The sequence below is a fragment of the Rhinoraja longicauda genome, chromosome 31, assembly GCF_053455715.1.
Source record: "Rhinoraja longicauda isolate Sanriku21f chromosome 31, sRhiLon1.1, whole genome shotgun sequence".
In the NCBI taxonomy this organism is placed as follows: Eukaryota; Metazoa; Chordata; class Chondrichthyes; order Rajiformes; family Arhynchobatidae; genus Rhinoraja; species Rhinoraja longicauda.
Genome location: NC_135983.1, coordinates 332918 through 352142, shown reverse-complemented (window position 1 = coordinate 352142; position 19225 = coordinate 332918). Strand labels below are relative to the sequence as shown.

General features: G+C 50.5%; 1 protein-coding gene across 1 annotated transcript in view; it reads right to left on the bottom strand.

The window, feature by feature from the left end:
• LOC144608254 (microtubule organization protein AKNA-like) overlaps positions 1-18126 on the bottom strand; it is a 75841-nt gene extending 57715 nt beyond the window's left edge. The window contains exons 1-8 of the mRNA XM_078425848.1: positions 18106-18126; positions 16070-16203; positions 13117-13354; positions 9446-9597; positions 5411-5596; positions 2987-3245; positions 2158-2258; positions 923-1158 (exon numbers count right to left, since the gene is read on the bottom strand). Of these exons, the coding sequence (XP_078281974.1) occupies positions 923-1158; positions 2158-2258; positions 2987-3245; positions 5411-5596; positions 9446-9597; positions 13117-13354; positions 16070-16203; positions 18106-18126 (1327 nt within the window). The remainder of the gene's footprint in view (positions 1-922; positions 1159-2157; positions 2259-2986; positions 3246-5410; positions 5597-9445; positions 9598-13116; positions 13355-16069; positions 16204-18105) is intronic.
• Between the last annotated feature and the right edge of the window lie 1099 nt (positions 18127-19225).

Here is a 19225-nt window from a genome sequence, read left to right as displayed (position 1 = left end):
TCCTGGCAACATCTTTGTAAATCTCCTCTGCACTCTTTCCAGCCTAATGACATACTTCCTATAACAGAGTGACCAAAATTGAACATAATTGTGGCCTCACCAACATCTTGTAAAACTATAACATAATGTCCCAACTACTGTACTCAGTACCATGACTGATGAAAGCCAATGTGCAAAACCCTTCTTGACCACCTGATCTACCTGTGACACCACTTTCAGGGAACTATGTACATGTACTCCTAGATCCCTCTGCTTTACAACACTTCTTGGGGCCTTTTCATTCATTATGGTCCTGTCCTAATTTGACTTCCCAAAAATGTAACACCTCGCACTTTTGTACATTAAACTCCATTAACCAATCCTCAGTCCACTTACTCACCTGTAATTTTTGATAACCAGCTTTACTGTTGACGACTTCACCTACTTTAGTGTCATCTGCAAACTTATTAATCACACCTTGTACAGTCTCAATTATTGATATGCAAATGATTAATATGAATATCAGTGATTTGATAGTAAAAGTTCACGTGCTACTCGGGAGGGTTTAAACTAGAGAGGCAGGGGTGTGGGAACCAGAGTGGGTGGTCGGAGTGATGGGAAGGTAGAGGTTAGGATCAGGAAGTCTCAAAGGAAGGACAGGTGAAGGAATACAGTGATACTGATGGGTGTGTTTATTTTAATGCAAGGAGTTTTGAGAAGAAAGCAGATTAATTTAGAGCCTGGACTGATGCCTGACACTATGATGTTGTGGCCAGTGGTGGGAGGGAAGTGACAGACGATAAGAGGATATTTAGAGAATAACTAGGGAAAAAGTAGGACAATGTGGATTTGCAGACGAGCCCGCACGGTTCCCCACCGACTCCTGTCACCATGGACTCTTGTGTCAACACCCTGCCTCAGAGCCAAGGAACGTTTCACTTACTGACGAAGGTGTCCTGCTCCAACTCACTGAGGACACTGTCCGGCCAGTGGTGGGGAGAGCTGGTGTGGGACAGAGTGGGCTGGACAGTGCTCCCCTGTGGCCCTCTGTCCCGGCCCCTCTCCATACGGTGGTCACTCACACCTCTCCCACCACCCTGCTGACTGCCCAGGGCCGCTTCAGCTCCCACAGAGCCCTGAGCTACCGGTTTCAGCGACGGCTCCTTATGGCTTTCCGATCTGGGATTGGAAAAAAATAAACTCTGGAACTCAACAGTTTAATGTAGGGATACAGTGCAGATACAGGCCCTTCGACCCACCGAGTCCACACTGACCAACCATCACCCCATACACTAGTTCTAACCTACACACTCGGGGCAATTTGCAATTTACAATAGACAATTAGCCCAAAAACTCCATTTGCTGCTAAAAGCTTTCTCCAACCGCACAAGTTTAGAGATACAGTGTAGAAGCAGGACCTTCGGTCCACTGAGTCTGCACCAACCAGTGACTAGTGACCACTATCACTATCCTGCACTCACTAGGGACAACCTACCATTTTTACTGAAGCCAATTTACCCTCAAACCTGTATATCTTTGGAGTGTGGGAGGAAACCAGAGCACCCGAAGAAAACCCACACAAGTCACGGGGAGAACATACAAACTCCGTACAGACTCCGTGGTCAGGATTGAACCCAGGTCTCTGGCGCTGTCAGGCGGCAACTCTACCGCTGCGCCACCGTGCTGGCCCAGTGCAGAAATGTAAAAAACCCTCAGCTCCCCGAGTAACCCCACAGAATCGTCAGCTGAGTTGTCTGCGACATCCAGTTAGCTGAGCTGGGAAAGATCAAGGCAATGGGAATGCCTGGACTAGCAGTGGTGCTGCACAGATACACAGCACAGCACCAGGCTGGCAGAGTCAGCAAGGGGAGAGGAGGTAGGAGTTCCCTCACACTCTGGCACAGGGGCATCAGGAGTTTTACTGGAGGGGGCACAGGTAAGTTTACTGTTGTCCCGTGTACCGAGGTGCCATCTGTGAGAGTCTAGCATGCACACTTAGTCATGTAGTGATAGTGTAGAAAGAGGCCTTTCGGCCCAACTTGCCCACATGTCCCAGCTACACTAATCTCACCAGCCTCCTTTTGGCCCATATCCCTCTAAACCTGTCCTCTCCTTGTAGCCCATTGGAGAAGCAGCCTGGTTGCTCACCTACACTCTGCTCAGCAGCACAGTGCCTACCTCTTCAGCGGCCATTGTTCAGGGGTGTGAACGGCTGGTGTAATCCGACTACACTCTGATCCCACAAACCCACTGTCCGTCTCTGGAGACACAATGCGCTCCTGAAATATACAAAACATCATTATACCTCACACTGCCTCTGCAAGGCCACCAACATAATCAAGGACGAGTCTCACCCCGGTCACTCCCTCTTCCCCTTTCCCATCAGGCAAGAGGTACAGAGTATGAAAACGCATGCCTCCAGATTCTGGGACAATTTCTTCCCAGCTGTTATCACTGAACCATCCCACCAGGAAGAAGAGAGGGGTCCTGAGCTACTATCTATCTCATTGGAGAACCTCGGATTATCTTTGATCAGACTTTATCATGCACTAAACGTTATTCACATTATTCTCTTTATCCTGTATCTGTACACTGTGGATAGTTCAGTTGTCTGAGTGGTCAGCACACAACGATAGCTTTTCACTGTACCTCAGTACATGTGACAATAAACTAAACCGAACTAAAAGTAAAGCTGTAATCCCGGAGATAGTGGCGGAGAGCTGCTACAGAGTCTGATGGGACTCTCTGTACAGAGGTGCTGCCGTGCGTGGCTGGGAACACCCTGGGCAGAGCATTGTGTAAATCTATCTTCTCTTTATACAGTACAAACTTTCTACACTTTCCACCATTTTCTTTCTTTCACCCGTGATGCCTGGCCACCTGTTTACATTTTCTTGCCTCAGAATGGTTACTTATAGAAAGCAACTAGCCACAAGCCTTCATTAAATCCCCTGTAATGCAGTGACAAACACGTGCCAGACATTAGACGTTGTTATGGTGCCGTTACCTCCAGCGGCCCTGACACCGCTCGCAGCAGAGTTTTGCAAGGCATGAGCTCTGGAGAAGCAGCCCTGTCCACACTCGCTTCACTCTTGGCTGGTGACAGGTTCCTCCGCTCCATCAGGACAACTCCTTCAGAGTCAGGAGACATGGCGTGTGATGTGAATGACCTGCCTCTGGCCACCAGCTCCTCCCCGCCCACTTCTGGCTGTCGCGAGTCCTTGTAAACACCGCAGAACATGGCTGCCATCTTCATTGGCTGCCGCCTATTAAAGTGAAGAAAACGTCATCAACTTCTGCAAAAGTTGGAAAAAGGTGCAATAACTCTCTGCATTAACAATGGGCATTGACTCAGCGATGTTCACATCAAGCTGAGGTTATTGTGAGGTACAATGAAAACCTTGCCCGCACCATACCATGGGAACACAATCTCAGACAATACCCCCAACAGATTACACATACATCGTACATCCATTCTACACAATAGTGTAGAAAGCACAATGGAAAGCACAGAAACGCTTCCAGTCCCTTTGAAGGCTTAGGAGGTTCAGCATGTCCCCAACAACTCTCACCAACTTCTACAGATGTGCCGGTTTGGGAACAGTATCATCCAAGACCGCAAGAAATTGTAGAGAATTGTGGACACAACCCACACCATCACTCTAACCTTCCATTGACTCCATCTATACCTCACGCTGCCTCGGCAAGGCCAGCAGCATCATCCAGGGGGCCTCGGCAAGGCCAGCAGCATCATCCAGGGGGCCTCGGCAAGGCCAGCAGCATAATCCAGGGGGCCTCGGCAAGGCCAGCAGCATCATCCAGGGGGCCTCGGCAAGGCCAGCAGCATAATCCAGGGGGCCTCGGCAAGGCCAGCAGCATCATCCAGGGGGCCTCGGCAAGGCCAGCAGCATCATCCAGGGGGCCTCGGCAAGGCCAGCAGCATAATCCAGGGGGCCTCGGCAAGGCCAGCAGCATAATCCAGGGGGCCTCGGCAAGGCCAGCAGCATAATCCAGGGGGCCTCGGCAAGGCCAGCAGCATAATCCAGGGGGCCTCGGCAAGGCCAGCAGCATAATCCAGGGGGCCTCGGCAAGGCCAGCAGCATAATCCAGGGGGCCTCGGCAAGGCCAGCAGCATAATCCAGGGGGCCTCGGCAAGGCCAGCAGCATAATCCAGGGGGCCTCGGCAAGGCCAGCAGCATAATCCAGGGGGCCTCGGCAAAGCCAGCAGCATAATCCAGGGGGCCTCGGCAAGGCCAGCAGCATCATCCAGGACCAGTCTCACCCCTGTCACTCCCTTTTCTCCCTTCTCCCTTTTCAGGAAGTGTGAAAACGCACACCTCCTGATTCATTCCCAGACAGTTTTTCCCCCAGCTATAAACATCAACTGAACCGTCTCTCACCAGCTAGAGAGCTGTCCTGACCTCCCATCTACCTTATTGGAGACCTTTGAATTATCTTTAATAGGTCTCTCTGCACACCGTGGCGGCTTGATTGTGATCATATATAATATTTTTGTTAACTGGATACCTGGCCCCATAGCAGAAGGTCCACGTGGTGGGGCTGGAAACTGGAAGTGTCCTGAGCTAATTCTACCACCATCATCTACCGTACAAGTGAGGCCCCCACTGATTGTGGCCGGAAGCTTGCACCCTTTACAGGACAGACGATGACAATGATGTAACATTTGAATGGTGGAGACAAAAGAAGACTGGATAGTTAGTTGGTGCTAATGGAAGAAGTTTCATTGAAATTGGTGTTATATTTTTAAAGTCATTCACATTTTAAAGTTTAAATCTATCTCCTCGGGAGAGGGGAAGGGAGGGAGGTGGGTGGAGGGATGTGGGGGAGAGAGGTAGGGGCGAGGAGTATAAGGGGGTTTGAGGGGATGGAGTGGGGGGAGGGGAGGCAGGAAGGGAGGGGGAGGGTTGAGGGGGAGTGGAGGGGGGAGGGGAGGAGAGAGGAGGAGGGCGGAGGGTTGAGGGGAGGGGGTGGAGGGAGGGGGGAGGGGAGTGGAGGGAGGAGGGAAGTGGAAGGGGAGGGTTGAGGGGGAGTGGAGGGGGGAGAGGAGGAGGGAGGGGGAGGGCAGAGGGGAGGGAGGGGGGAGTGGAGACAGGGGAGGGGGGGAGGAGAAGGTACTGCACCAATACAGGAGAGGTTGGGGCCCAACGGGTCAACTTGGCCTAATAATAACTAAAGCAAACAGAATGTCATACAGCGTGAAAACAGCCCCATCGGCCCATGCTGACCAACATGCCCCATCTACACTAATGCAAGTGGTAGTCCGCGGTGTTCAGTTGTTGAGCTTGAAGAACCCAATGGTTGTAGGAAAGGTCCTGTGTGGAAGGAGGTGAGGGGGTCGGGTGGTGTTGGGAGAGGTATAACACTCCATGAGTGGGCGGCCGACTGATTAGTTCCCTGTCCTGCTACTCACGGTTCAGGTGTCTTCCTGCTTTCTGCTTCCAGATCACTGCAAGAAGCTCCTGTCCATCTCCCCTCCATCCGTCCCTCCTTCCCCAGTCTCTGGGCGTTTGGGGGGGTGGGTGGAGATTCCAGGACACGTCTCTGTCCCACCTTGTCCAGCTCCAGTGACAGAGGCAAGTCCCTAAAGTTTTCACACCTGGCAACCAGAGAACCCAAAAAACTGACCAGTTCTTAGCCACAGACGGCTGTGGAGGCCACAGCAATGGGTAAGATCGACAGATTCTTGATTAGTACGGGAGTCAGGGATTATGGGGAGACGGCAGGAGAATCGGGCGGGGAGGGAGAGACAGATCAGCCATGATTGAATAGCAGAGTAGACCTGATGGGCCGAATGGCCAAATTCTGCACCTATCACATGAGCTGCAGGCTTTAAACATATTAGATATAGGAGAATATGAAAAAAAGGAAAATGGTGATGTTTCCTTGTTTATAAATTGTGAATGAACAGGGAGAGTGTGTGGGAGAGGGTGAGGGTGAGGGTGAGGGGAGAGCAAACAGGTGCAGGAAGGGAGGCCACAGCCGACCTGTGAATGAATGAATGAGTGGGTGTGAGTGAGTGAGTGAGTGAGTGAGTGAGTGAGTGAGTGAGTGAGTGAGTGAGTGAGTGAGTGAGTGAGTGAGTGAGTGAGTGAGTGAGTGAGTGAGTGAGTGAGTGAGTGAGTGAGTGAGTGAGTGAGTGAGCTCTGCCCTGGTCATCATGGCCGTGGAGTGGGGAGGGGAGGTGGTGAGTATTTGGGGGGTAAATGCCCTGTTCACACCTGGCAGATACCTGAAGCCCTGGGGCAGTGGCGAGACTGACCCACCCACCCTCTGTCACCCGAAGGCTCGCTCATATACACAGGGTGTGGGAGGAACCCAGAGCAGTAAGTCTGTAAGTCAGGTGTCTGTACAGTAGGGGTCTGAACCACCCCACACAACCAGAGAGAGAGCAGCATTGGTCATCAAACCCGCTGACAAGGGAGGTGCTGTGGTAGTCTGGCGGGCTGACCTCTACCGGACCGAGGCCAGACGACAACTCTCGGACACCTCTTCCTACCTATCCCTGGATCATGACCCCACCGATAAACACCAGACCTTTATCAGCAGCACCATCACGAACCTCACCATCTCCGGCGATCTACCCTCCAATGCCTCCAAACTCAGTTCCCCAGCCCCGCACGGCCCGATTCTACCTCCTACCCAAAATCCATAAACAAAACTGTCCCGGCAGACCCATTGTCTCTCCCTGCTCATGCCCCACCGAACTAATCTCTACCTACCTCGACTCCATCCTATCCCCCTGGTTAAATCCCTCCCCACCTACGTCCAAGACACCTCACAAGCTCTCCATCTCCTCGATAACTTCCGGTTCCCAGGCCCCCACTCCCTCATCTTCACCATGGACGTCCAGTCACTCTACACTTCCATCCCCCACAAGGATGGGCTCGAAGCCCTCCGTTTCTTCCTCGACCGTAGAACCAGCCAATCCCCATCTACCAACACTCTCCTCCGCCTAGCAGAGCTGGTTCTTACCCTCAACAACTTCCCCTTTGACTCCTCCCACTTCCTCCAAACCAGAAGCGTAGCTATGGGCACTCGCATGGGCCCTAGCTACGCCTGCCTCTTTGTCGGGTACGTCGAACAATCCCTGTTCCAGACGTACACCGGCCCCATCCCCGAACTCCACCTCCGCTACATCGACGACTGCATTGGTGCTACCTCTTGCACCCATGCAGAACTCACTGACTTCATACACTTCACCTCCAATTTCCATCCTGCCCTTAAATATACCTGGACTATCTCTGACATCTCCCTCCCGTTTCAGGACCTCACCATCTCCATCACAGGAGACAGAGTAGTGACGGACATTTACTATAAACCCACAGACTCGCACAGCTATCTGGACTACACTTCTTCCGACCCGGTCCCCAGCAAAAAGTCTATCCCCTATTCCCAATTCCTCCGTCTACACCGCATCTGCGCCCGGGATGAGGTGTTTCACACTAGGGCTTCAGAGATGTCCTCGTTCTTCAAGATTGGGGCTTCCCCTCCTCCATTATAGATGAGGCTCTCACTAGGGTCTCTTCTACATCCCGCAGCTCCGCTCTTGCTCCCCCTCCCCCCACTCGCAACAAGGACAGAATCCCCCTCGTTCTCACCTTCCACCCCACCAGCCAGCGGATCCAACATATCATCCACCAACATTTCCATCACCTACAACGGGACCTCACCACTGGCCATATCTTCCCATCCCCTCCCCTCTCTGCGTTCCGCAGAGACCGTTCCCTCCGTAACTCCCTGGTCCACTCGTCCCTTCCTACCCAAACCACCCCATCCCCGGGCACTTTCCCCTGCAACCGCACGAGATGCAACACCTGTCCCTTTACTTCCCCCCTTAACTCCATCCAAGGACCGAAACAGTCTTTCCAGGTGAGACAAAGATTCACCTGCACCTCCTCCAACCTCATCTATTGCATCCGCTGCTCTAGATGTCAACTTATTTACATCGGCGAAACCAAGCGCAGGCTCGGCGATCGCTTCGCTGAACACCTGCGCTCGGTCCGCATTGACCAAACTGGTAGCCGAGCACTTCAACTCCCCCTCCCATTCCCAGTCTGACCTTTCTGTCATGGGCCTCCTCCAGTGCCATAGTGAGGCCCACCGGAAATTGGAGGAACAGCATCTCATATTTCGCCTGGGCAGTTTGCAGCCCAGTGGTATGAACATCGACTTCTCCAACTTTAGATAGTTCCTCTGTCCCTCCCGTCCCCTCCTCCTTCCCAGATCTCCCTCTATCTTCTTGTCTCCACCTATATCCTTCCTTTGTCCCGCCCCCCTGACATCAGTCTGAAGAAGGGTCTCGACCCGAAACGTCACCCATTCCTTCTCTCCCGAGATGCTGCCTGACCTGCTGAGTTACTCCAGCATTTTGTGAATAAAAACCTTCGATTTGTACCAGCATTTGCAGTTATCTTCTTGTACTACAGAGAGAGAGCAGTCTTGAACTGTGCCTCATTGATGACCCACGGACTATTTTTGATCGGACGTTACTAGCTGTACCTTGCACTAATGTTATTCCCTGATCATTTATCTGCACACTGTAAATGGCTCCATTTAAATATGTATTGTTTTTCCACTCATGCAACAAAAGCTTTTCACTGTATCTCGGTACACGTGACAATAAACTAAACTGAACTAACCTAAGGGGTGAATCCCCCTGCACGAGCTCAGCTTGTGGTATCACAGTGAATGCTGTTGCACGCAAGGGTCAGGGAAGTGGAGGGCTTTGTGCCCTGAGAAGGGCAGTGCAGGCAGAGCTCCCACAACACTGACGCACCTTCCAGAGGGGCAGTGAGATGCCAGTGCACACAGAGTACAGACCAGTGGTATGGTAACTGGCATCACTGGAGATGGCCAGTGTGGCCAAGATGGGCTGAAGGGCTGTTTCTGTGCTCGGGGTTGATGGGCACAAAGTAATGAAAAACCACCAGCCTGTGCTGCCCCTAAAAAGTGGCAGAGGGCAGCACGGTGGCGCAGCGGTAGAGTTGCTGCCTTACAGCACCAGAAACCCGGGTTCCATCCTGACTGTGGACTGTATGGAGTTTGTATGTTCTCTCCATAACGAGGGCTTTCTCCAGATGCTCTAGTTTCCTCCCACACTCCAAAGACGTACAGGTTTGTAGGTTAATTGGCTTGGTATATTGTAAATTGTCCCTAGTGTGTGTAGGATAGTGTTAGTGTGCGGGGATCGCTGTGGACGCTGTGGGTTGAAGGGCCTGTTTCCACACTGTATCTCTAAAGTCTAAAGCATAAATGAACAGAGTCATGAGGCACAATCAGGACCATCTTATTCCTGATACATGGACCACTGCACTCTTGGCCAGAGTTCCCTGGTCGTCAGAGATGTGATATTAAATTGAATGTGGACATTTGGAGATTAGAAACAGCATGTGTGGTGCGGAGAATTGAAGAGATGATGGCACTGAAAATTTGTAACCATACTCACTGGTCCAGCAGCTTGTCGAAGCTTTCTTCCAGTTGGATCTTCTTGTGTGTAAGGGTTCTGGGAATGATGTCCTCACCTTCACTCTCGCCACTCACCGAGCTCACCTCCACGTCCACCTTCCCCAGTCGGGACGTCGCACTGGGAACCAGGAGCTTTGGAAAACGGCAGAGGTAACAATGATGCCACTCCATCTCTGGGAGATTTTCAGAGCAGCCGCACTAACAAGCCACTCCATCTCTGCACGACTCGCCAAAGTTCAATCTATCAGCACAATGTGTCAATGGCCGCAAAAGATAAAGAATACTGGTGGATGCCCGTCCATGCCTGACCGCCTCTCACATTCACTTCCATTCACTTCCACAAATGCCCTGCCCCAGCGGTCTGAATATTGATTGCTCTAACTTCAAGTAATGTTTGCTTTCTCTCTCTCTCCATCCCTCCCCATCCTAGTTCTCTGACTAGTTCTGTCTGTACTGTGTGCAGTTTTGGTCTTCTAATTCGAGGAAGGACATCCTTGCTATTCAGGCAGTGCAGTGTAGGTTCACGAGGTTAATCCCTGGGATGGCGGGACTGTCATACGAGGAAAGATTGAAAAGACTAGGCTTGTATTCACTGGAGTTTAGAAGGATGAGAGGGGACCTTATAGAGACGTATAAAATTATAAAAAGACTGGACAAGCTAGATGCAGGAAAAATGTTCCCAATGTTGGGGGAGTCCAGAACCAGGGGCCACAGTCTAAGAATAAAGGGGAGGCCATTTAAAACTGAGGTGAGAAGGAACTTTGTCACCCAGAGAGTTGTGAATTTGTGGAATTCTCTGCCACAGAGGACAGTGGAGGCCAATTCACTGGATGGATTTAAAAGAGAGTTAGTTAGAGCTCTTGGGGCTAGTGGAATCGAGGGATATGGGGAGAAGGCAGGGACAGGTTACTGATTGTGGATGATCAGCCATGATCACAATGATCACATGGTCACGGTGCTGGCTCGAAGGGCCAAATGGCCTCCTCCTGCACCTATTTTCTATGTTTCTATGTTCTCCTGAATAAACGTTACTGATTGTATGTCTCGTTGTCACCTTCCCCTCAGCTAACAATGAACCATTCTACATTTTCCTTTGAGCATTGCCTGCTTTGATCTGACATTTTCACACCTTACCCTTTCATATCTCCAGACTCGCTCTCCCCTGCTCTCAGCCTGAAGAAGGGTCTCTACCTGAAACGTCACCTATTTCTTGTCTTCAGAGATGGTGCCTGTCCCGCTGAGTTACTCCAGCATGTTGTGTCTATCTTGTATGTAACCCAGCACTTGCAGTTCCTTCCTACACATTTCCTGCTATTATTTATGGGATGTGGCCATGGCTGGTCTGGCCAGAGTTTATTGCCCATCTTTAATTGGTCTTGAGAAGGTCCAGGTGAGCTGCTGTCACCAACCTGTCATCGTGTTGTTGGAGGCAAGTCCAGACTTTAGATCCGGTGATGCTGATCCACAGATCATGCATTTCCCAATCAGAGAGGGTTGACTTGATGGGAATCCTAGCATTTGCCAAACACTTTAACCCCGCGCGATCTGCCAGTTGCCAAATATTTCAACTCCCCCTCCCATTCCCACACTGACCTTTCTGTCCTAGGCCTCCTACATTGTCAGAGTGAGGCCACATGCAATCTGGAGGAACAGCACCTCATACATTGCTTGGGCAGCTTACACCCCAGCAGTATGAATATTGATTTCTCTAACTTCAAGTAACACTTGCATCCCCTCTCTCTCCACCCTTCCCCCACCCTAGTTGTCATACTAGTTTTACTGGAGTGCTGTTGAGTTCCTCTGTCTGTATAACTCATTATCACCTCGCCCACAGCCAACAATTGACCAATGTCGTAAGGCCATAAACTGATAAGAGCAGAATTAGGCCATTCGGCCCATCAAGTCTCCTCCGCCATTCATGGCTGATCTATCTCTCCCTCCTAACCCCATCTCCTGCCTTCTCCCTATCACCCCTGACACACATATCATGTGCAAGAAGGAACTGCAGATGCTGGTTTAAACAGAAGATAGTCACAAAAAGCTGGAGTAACTCAGCGGGACAAGCAGCATCTCTGGAGAGGAGGAATGGGTGACATTTCAGGTCGAGACCCTTCTTCAGACCATACTAATCAATTGTGGTCCCCACCTTTCCTTGATCATCATTACCTTCTGCAGATCTTTCATTCATTTGCTCTATATCTCACGATATCACTGCCTATATCTCTTGTTTACCCTTCCCCTGGCCCTCAGTCTGAAGATGTGCCCACTAGTGGGAGAGTCCAGGACCAGAGCCCATAGCCTCAGAACAAAAGGTCGTACTTTCAGAAAAGAGACGAGGAGGAATGTCTTTAGTCAGAGGGTGGTGAATCTGGAATTCATTGCCACAGAAGGCTGTGGAGACCAAGCTAGTGGATATTTTTAAGGCAGAGATTGACAGTTTCTTGTTTATTATGGGTGTCAGGAATTATGGGGAGAAGGCAGGAGAATGAGTTTAGGAGGGAGAGATAAATTAGCCGTGATTGAATGGCAGAGTAGAATCGATGGGCCGAATGGCCTAATTCTGCTCCTGTGACTATGAACTTATCTGGAAAGTGGGAGATTCAAAAGTGAGATGGGGAGACTTCAGGGACAACATGTTCCTCTTGGAGGGAAAAGGGCTGGGCAAGTTATAGAGTAGGAGTAAAGAAGTAAAGAACCCTGGTTCATGAGGTATATTGAGGATCTGGCCAGGAAAGAGGCAGTCAGGAATAGGCAGCTGCGTTCAAGCTTCACATTAAAAGGACGCACCTTTAGAATGGAGGTGAGAAGAAATGTCTTTAGTCAGAGTGTGGTGGAATTCATTGCCACAGACGGCTGTGGAGACCGTCAATGGATATTTTTAAGGCGGAGATTGACAGATTCCTGATGAGTGCGGGTATCAGGGGTTATGGGGAGAAGGCAGGTGAATGGGGTTGAGAGGGAGAGGTGGATCAGCCATGATTGAATGGTGGAGTAGACTTGATGGACCGAATGGCTTAATTCTGCTCCTAGAACTTATGAGTCCCTTGAGCAGCCGACGAGAAGTAGGACTACACCCAAGAAGGAATCAGGAAGGGAAACAATGGACATGGGAAAGCTCGACAGCTGAGGGAAAGGACAATCCAAAGCGATTCTATAAGTAAATGAAGAGCAAAGGGTAACAAAATTACTGGAGGGGGTTCTGTGGACAGGATCTGCCAGCATTTGGCCAGATGAGGACTGATTAGGGATAGTCAGCATGCATTTGTGCCTTGCAAATGGGTTCTCACAAATGGATTAAAGAGTTTCTTTTGAAGAGGTAAGCAAGAGAATTGATGAGGGGAGGTTGTGGCCATGTGGTGGTCACAGAGGTGGTGGACACGGGTGGACACGACAGAGGGTGGACACGACAGAGGGTGGACACGACAGAGGGTGGACACGGGAGAGGGTGGACACGGGAGCATGTGAGGAAGGAAGGACAGACAGCAGTTCAGAAGAATAGGAAAGGAACTTTCCAAGTGGATTACCAATGCGTCTGAGAGACAGTGCTGGAGTTTGCGGGCAAACCAACAGTGCCAGCCTTGCCAAGGCAGCGGGCAGAAGCTGATCCCTTCAGCTGAAGCTCACAGTATTGCACAGAGATGCCAGTCTTACCCTGCGTTTGGGATGGTGCTGGGAGTCTGCTGGGCTGGGAGACGTGGGCTTTGGGGGTTCCACCAGGGGCCTGGGTCTTCGAGGCTGCGGGGCGGGTCCTCTCATCAGCCAGGAGTTGGGAAGAGTTCCTTCATCACTCTGATGGTCTGTGGAGCCGCTGGTCTCAGGGACTGGCTCCATCCGCTCCTTCACATCCTCCAAATGCATCCCAAGCCGGAAGATGTCCCCTTCCACATCCCTGCGACAGATCGTGAGGGCACCACATTAAAACATTAATGTTGTATGGATAAACTATGGGCTTCCTGCACTCCGCCATGTACTGAACGGTCTGTCACCAAATGGTAACCAACAACAATGTTCTCAGTAACTCTTTACATTTTATAAGGTTTGCCAAAGGTCCAATCCCAACAGCATTAACCATCCACATGCTGGTTCTGTTCCTGTGCTGTACTGTTCATGTACTTGATTGACAACGGCACTGTGGCGCAGCGGTAGAGTTGCTGCCTTACAGCACCAGAGACCGGGGGTTCGATCCTGACTACGGGTGCTGTCTGTACAGAGTTTGTATGTTCTCCCCATGACCTGTGTGGATTTTCTCCAGTTGCTCCGGTTTCCTCCTGCACTCCAAAGATGAACAGGTTTGTAGGTTTGTAGGTGAATTGGCTTGGTGTAAATGTAAATTGTCCCTGGTATGTAGGATACTGCGAGCATGCTGCTGGTCAGCACAGACTCAGTGATGCAAAGGGCCTGTTTCCGCACTGTATCTCTAAAGTCTAAAGTGAAGGTGGGGAGGTGGCGGTCTGGAATTGGGGGGTTTGGGATGTCAGAGGCGTGGTGCCCGGATGTGTGGGAGATTTTCAGAGCAGCCACTCTAAGAGTCAAGTCAAGTCAAGTCAATTTTATTTGTATAGCACATTTAAAAACAACCCACGTTGACCAAAGTGCTGTACATCAGTTCAGGTACTAAGAACGAACATACAATGGCACACAAACATAACAGCACATACATAAACAGTTCACAGCACCCCCTCAGAGGGCCACAAACGCTAGGGAACAAAGAGGGAGCAGACTGCAGAGTGGGAAGCTCTCCTCGCCAACTCCCACTGGTACAGACTAATGACTGCCCCCTTCAACATTCACCGATCAGCATGCAGACAGATGCTATCATTTAGATAATCATAAGTTATCCATTTACAGCAGCTGTAGTCTATCTATAGACAGCATCAGAGGATGAGGTGGTACAGTGGCACAGCAGTAGAGCTGTGGCCTTACAGCGCAAAAACAGGTTCTTTGACCCACCGAATCTGCGCTAACCAGCAATCCCCGCACACTAACACTGTCCTATATTTATACACAAAATGCTGGAGTAACTCAGCAGGTCAGGCAGCATCTCAGGAGAGAAGGAATGGGTGACGTTTCGGGTCAAGTCAAGTCAAGTCAAATTTATTTGTCACATACACATACTGTGCAGTGAAATGAAAGTGGCAATGCCTGCGGGTTGTGCACAAAAAAGAATTACAGTTACAGCATATAAATAAAGTTAATAAGTTACTATTAGTGTCGACAAAAATTTAGTCTCTGGGGTTATAAAAGTTGACAGTCCTGATGGCCTGTGGGAAGAAGCTCCGTCTCATCCTCTCCGTTTTCACAGCGTGACAGCGGAGGCGTTTGCCTGATCGTAGCATCTGGAACAGTCCGTTACTGGGGTGGCAGGGGTCCCTCATGATATTGCTTGCTCTGGATCTGCACCTCCTGATGTATAGGTCCTGCAGGGGGACGAGTGTAGTTCTCATGGTGCGTTCTGCCGAACGCACTACTCTCTGCAGGGCCATCCTGTCCTGGGCAGAGCTGTTCCCAAACCAGACTGTAATGTTGCCGGACAGGATGCTCTCTACAGCCCCACAGTAGAAGCAATGAAGGATCCTCAGAGACACTCTGAATTTCCTCAATTGTCTAAGGTGGTAAAGGCGTTGCTTAGCCTTACCCACCAGTGCGGCAATGTGCGTTGCCCACGTCAGATCCTCTGAGATGCGGACTCCCAAGTATTTAAAACTGCTCACCCTGTCCACAGTAGACCCATTTATCTCCAGTGGCGTGTACGTCCTTGGATGTTTAGCCCTTCTGAAGTCCACAATCAGCTCCTTTGTTTTAGTGACATTCAAGAGGAGGCTATTGTCCTGACACCAGAGTGCCAGATCAGCCACCTCCTCCCGGTAGGCCTTCTCATCGTTGTTGGAGATCCGGCCCACCACCACAGTGTCATCAGCAAACTTGATGATGGAGTTTGAGCTGAACCTGGCCCCACAGTCATGTGTGTACAGGGAGTACAGTAGGGGGATAAGGACGCAGCCCTGGGGGGATCCTATGTTCAGGGTGAGGGAGCTAGATGTGTGTTCCCCCATCCTGACCACTTGGGGCCTGGCAGTGAGAAAGTCCAGGACCCAGGCACACAGAGGGGTGCAGACCCTTCTTCAGTCTGAGATGCTGCCTGACCTGCTGAGTTACTCCAGCATTTTGTGAATAAATACCTTCGATTTGTACCTGCATCTGCAGTTATTTTCTAACACTATCCTGTACACACAAGGACAATTTACAATGTTACCGAAGCCAATTAATCTATAAACCTGGTCGTCTTTGGAGTGTGGGAGGAAACTGAGCACCCAGAGAAAACCCACGCAGGTCACTGGGAGAACTTACAAACTCCATGCAGACAGCACCCGTGGCCAGAATCAAACCCAGGTCTCTGGCGCTGAAAGGCAGCAACTCTACCGCTGTTCCACTGTGGCCTCTTTCGCGAGCCGATTGTGGAGCTTTAGGGAGCTTTCTGAGGGTGCAGGAGGGCAGTTTGTGAACCATTCACTACCCCGACCTCCCAGTGCTGCCATCTAGGACACATTCTGACCGCAAACCCGTCACTTCTGCTCAGCTGCAGTTGCCCCAAATGGACACATACCTGCCAGGGTCGAAGGTGCCGATGCTGTGGCCGCTGGTGCCAGTGTCTCTCGGCTGTAGGCTGTGGTATTCCTCCCGGGCCTGCAGGTAGCCCTGCTCCAGAGCCTCCTGGCCCTCCTGCAGCCTCCGATATGCCTGGCAATGTACAACACAGAGGCCCCAGTTAGTACAGGCAGTCCCACAGCCCACATCCATGATCAATCACACAGAGGCCCCAGTTAGTACAGGCATCCCATGCCCACATCCATGATCAATCACACAGAGGCCCCAGTTAGTACAGGCAGTCCCACAGCCCACATCCATGATCAATCACACAGAGGCCCCAGTTAGTACAGGCAGTCCCACAGCCCACATCCATGATCAATCACACAGAGGCCCCAGTTAGTACAGGCAGTCCCACAGCCCACATCCATGATCAATCACACAGAGGCCCCAGTTAGTACAGGCAGTCCCACAGCCCACATCCATGATCAATCACACAGAGGCCCCAGTTAGTACAGGCAGTCCCACAGCCCACATCCATGATCAATCACACAGAGGCCCCAGTTAGTACAGGCAGTCCCACAGCCCACATCCATGATCACACAGAGGCCCCAGTTAGTACAGGCAGTCCCACAGCCCACATCCATGATCAATCACACAGAGGCTTCCCTTTGGACAGAGTCAGCATCCTGTTCCTGTTCCTGCTCCCCCCCCATCTCTTCAGCAACAATACTACACCAAAGCCCAGCATCAAAGGACATTCTGGAGAGAGGAGGGGAAAGAATCGCACTACTTCGTTGCTGATTGGCGAGGACACATCCCCTCACGGTGACGCAGCGGGAGAGCTGCTGCCTTACAGCCAGAAACACGAATTTCATCCTGACTACGGGTGTTGTCTGTACGAAATTTGTACGTTTTCCCCGTGACCTGCGTGGGTTTTCTCCGGGTGCTCTGGATTCCTCCCACACTCCAGAGACGCACAGGTTTGTAGGTTAATTGGCTTGGTATAATTGTAAATTGACCCTAGTGTGTGAAGGATGGTGCTAGTGTACGGGGTGATCTCTGGTCAGTGCAGACTCGGTGGGCCGAAGGGCCTGTTCCCGCGCAGTATCTGTAAAAATGCAAACCTAGACGGCCTCCTGATATATAACTGTGGCTCTGGTTCAAGACATTCCCACATTCAGGAGCATTCGCCTTGCATTCCACAGGGCACCAGTGATTGGAACAGATCATCCACTGGTGTTTTGTAGAGTCAGTCACACAGTCGTACAGCAGAGAAACAGGCCCTTTGGCCCACCATGTCCATGCCAACCCCTTTTGCTCATCTACACAAATTCCATAGAGTCATAGAGTCTTACAGCGTGGAAACAGGCCCTTCGGCCCAACATGTCTACATCAGCCAACATGTCCCATCTACACTAGTCCCACCTGCCTGCATTTGACCCATATCCCTCCAAACCTGTCCTATCCATGTACCTGTCTAACTGTTTCTTAAACATTGCAATAGTCCCTGCCTCAAAAGGACCTCAAATACCTCCTCTGGCAGCTCGTTCCATACACCCATCACCCTTTGTGTGAAAATGTTGCCCCTCAGGGTTCCTATTAAATCTCGCCCTCTTCACCTTAAACCTATGTCCTCTGGTTCTCGATTCACCTACTCTGGGCAAGTCTCTGTGTGTCCACCCCATCTTCTCCTCTCATGTACACAAATGTACTTCTATACCTTGTCTAATTAAATGTCTGCATTTTCAGGAAATATGGAAAGAAAAGAAGGTGTTTTTTGTTGCTGTTTTATGAGGAGATTCACATAATAGTGAGGAGTGATATTACAACAAACTATTTACATCTATTCCACAATCAGTTCCTCCACTATGTGTACTAAGCCATCTGCACTGTGGCCGTTTGTTTCTAGTTCTTGCTGTCCCCGTTGCACCTTCCTAACCACTGTTTCTGTCACTGTTGCCCTCCTCTGCCTCTCCATACTTTTCTATATCCGTCATTTTAGTCAAAACCCTCCCCAATGGTCAAATCCCACATGACATTGTACACGGTTGCCTCTTGCACCACCTTGTTCATTTTCTAATTATGATTTTGCACTAATGACCTGGTTTTTGCCAAGTCTTCTTCCTTTCTGAATTATTTGTATCTCTCTGGAACATCTTTGGAGAACATGGATAGGTGACGTTTTGTGTTGGGTCCCTTCTTTATACTGATTGTGGTGGTTGGGGGGGTGTCACTTGAGAAGTGGAGGCAGGCCAAAACCTGGCAAGTGATGGATGGATACAGTGAGGAAAGTTTTTCTATAGATAGACAAAGATGAAAGAACAAAAATGTGTGAGATAAGGAAAGAAGAGATGAGAATTGTGAAGTCAGAGGAAGGAATGTAGGTAGGGGGAGGGCGTGAAATGGGTGCAACCCTAGGTAATTCACAGGTATGAGAGGGTGGTAAAAAATATGGGAATGGGGGGGTGTTTGTTTGTAGGCTAGTTACCTAAAGTTGGAAATCAACGTTCTGACCGTTGGGCTACCCAAGTGAAATATGAGGTGCTGTTCGTCCAGTTTGTGTGTGGCCTCACTCTGGCAATGGAGGAGGCTCAGGACAGGAAGGTAAGTATGGGAATGGGAGAAAGAAGTTAAAATGGTGAGCAACCAGGAGATCCAGTAGGCCTTGGCGGACCGAGCGCAAGTGTTTGGCGAAACAGTCGCATGGTCTACATTTGGTCTCGCTGATGTACAGGAGGCCACATCAAGATTGGGCGCCGCTGGAGGCCCCACAGAGGTGGTCGGACGCAGCCTGCAGCGGCACGGGGCGGTGGAGCAGCAGTGGAGACACCGGCAACATCGCCAGGCCAGACCGACCCTGCAACTGTCAGTCAGTGCAGTCGCCAGGACAACGGGGCTTTCACACCAAGATAAGACAGTTCTAACACCTTTGAACTTGATGGATACAAGATGGCGGCAGAAACATGGCGACGCTTGTAGTCTACAGCAGTGTAATCTACTATTCATACACTCTTGTACGATTGTGTGATTGTGCTTATGAATGGTATTTTTCCTGAGCTGTATTTCAAATAATAGACTTCACTATGGCACTTTATTGTCAATGTACCTAGGTACGGTGAAATGCTTTGTTTTGCGGTGAAGCCATTAACCTATAGTCCATTCACCAACAGTG